Source organism: Salvia hispanica, chromosome 5, assembly GCF_023119035.1.
Source record: "Salvia hispanica cultivar TCC Black 2014 chromosome 5, UniMelb_Shisp_WGS_1.0, whole genome shotgun sequence".
NCBI lineage: Eukaryota > Viridiplantae > Streptophyta > Magnoliopsida > Lamiales > Lamiaceae > Salvia > Salvia hispanica.
In genome coordinates, this window is record NC_062969.1 from 21,220,125 (window position 1) to 21,221,806 (window position 1,682).

The window sequence follows — 1,682 nt, forward strand, 5'->3', positions numbered from 1 at the left end:
TTGTTCCAAATCATCCCATTCATCCACCTCAATACCCTGTTCCGCAAACAACCAAATCTGTTCATTGCTATTAAGGCCTTTAAAGTGTAGGCCAAATTTCCTGCTAAAAAAATCTGCCCTCGGGCTAATCAGAGGCTCAATTATAGCCAACACAGAGATTTTGTGATCCTTTATCAACCGTTTGATGATATTGTGGGTGTTAGAATTAGCTACAACCCTAGCATTCCAAATCATAATATTGAACGACATATCAAGCTATAAGAGAGGAAGCCGAGAGGAGAGTCTTTACCTTCTTAGCTTTACTGGCCTCCTCCAGCCCTATTCTACCCTCAGAGACCGAACCCCTCTTGTCAAGAAAACCCCTCCGAGAAGTCTAGGGTCTCCATCTGGATCATCATCCATGTCCCAGTCCTTTTCATCCTCATACTCCTCAGTATCGAAATCACCATTGGGCAGAACCCGGTAATACTGAGGAGGACGCGAGGAGGCAAACTGACCTAGTGCCGCAAGAGATTCCTCCTCTGACCCTAGAGAAGAGAACCTATTTTCAGACGATCTCAGAGACGGATCCCTGCTTCCCCCTCCCCTAGGGTTCGCAGCTCGCCCTTTATGCTTTCTCTCTAAGGAAACAGCCCTTCTACCTCCATCCCCCATACTCTTCCTCCCCTGCCTTCCCCTTTGCGAGATGAACTCCCCTCCATCATCCTTATCACTCTCCCCCACTACTACCATATCAAGCTACCCATCTGAACCGATCTGCACCTCAACAGCTCCCTCCTTGCCACTTAGGACGCCAGGTAAAACAACCTGAGACGCATCTGGAACAAAAGCTCGCTCTCTTCCAGCAACACTCCCTTCCTCAACACCCATTTCCTTCCCTAAAATTCCATCCTCCTTCTCCCTGTTCTTCTCAGCAAAGTGTTGGAACTCTCTCTTCATTGGCCTCGGTCTCTGACCATTCGCATAGCAGACATCACTGGTATGTCCTACATGCTTGCAATCATGACAATACAACGGTATACGGTCCCATTTCACAGCTTGCCTAACTTCTCTTCCTTGAAGAACTAAAATTATTTCCTCCATCGGAGTCTTAGAGATGTCTATCTGAATGCATAATCTAGCAAAAGAAAGCCTGGTTTGAGAGATGGTAGCATGATCCACTTGAATAGGATCCCCCAACAAGCTTCCAATAACAAATAAGGCCGACTTCTCAAAAAGATGAATCGGTAGCCCCACCAGATTGCACCACATAGCCGCTATGGGAGACTCAAAGAAGGGATCAAACTCCGGTGTCCACTTAAAAACTCTCATGGGATGGCGATCAATAAACCACACTAGCACACCGTTAGGACCGCTCAAAAGCTTGGCATAATCCGCAAGAAGGTTAAATTGAATGAGAACATGTTTTGCGTTTATATACCTCCAAGAGAACTCCCCAACAAACCTCATACCTTGCAAAGCCTTTTGTATATGGAGAGAGGATGGAATCGAATGTGAAAATTTACCAACAATCGCGAACCCTAGCTTTTCTGCCAGAAAGGACGTATCCGCACCTGAAAAATGGATTGAAGGGAGCCCTAAGGTTTCACCAATAATTCCGATCTTTCAAATTTTTCCAGGATCAAAGCAGACCGGATCCTTGCGGTTTGTTCTGAAATTATTTGCCCAGGAAGACTTATTAA

At 45.8% G+C, this 1,682-nt stretch overlaps 1 protein-coding gene across 1 annotated transcript; it reads right to left on the reverse strand.

Annotated features, from left to right (window-relative positions):
* Positions 1 to 738: 738 nt before the first annotated feature.
* LOC125189615 lies at positions 739 to 1,449 on the reverse strand. The gene has a single exon (XM_048086877.1). The coding sequence runs from the start codon at positions 1,447 to 1,449 to the stop codon at positions 739 to 741; it is 711 nt and encodes a 236-aa protein (XP_047942834.1).
* Positions 1,450 to 1,682: the final 233 nt, after the last annotated feature.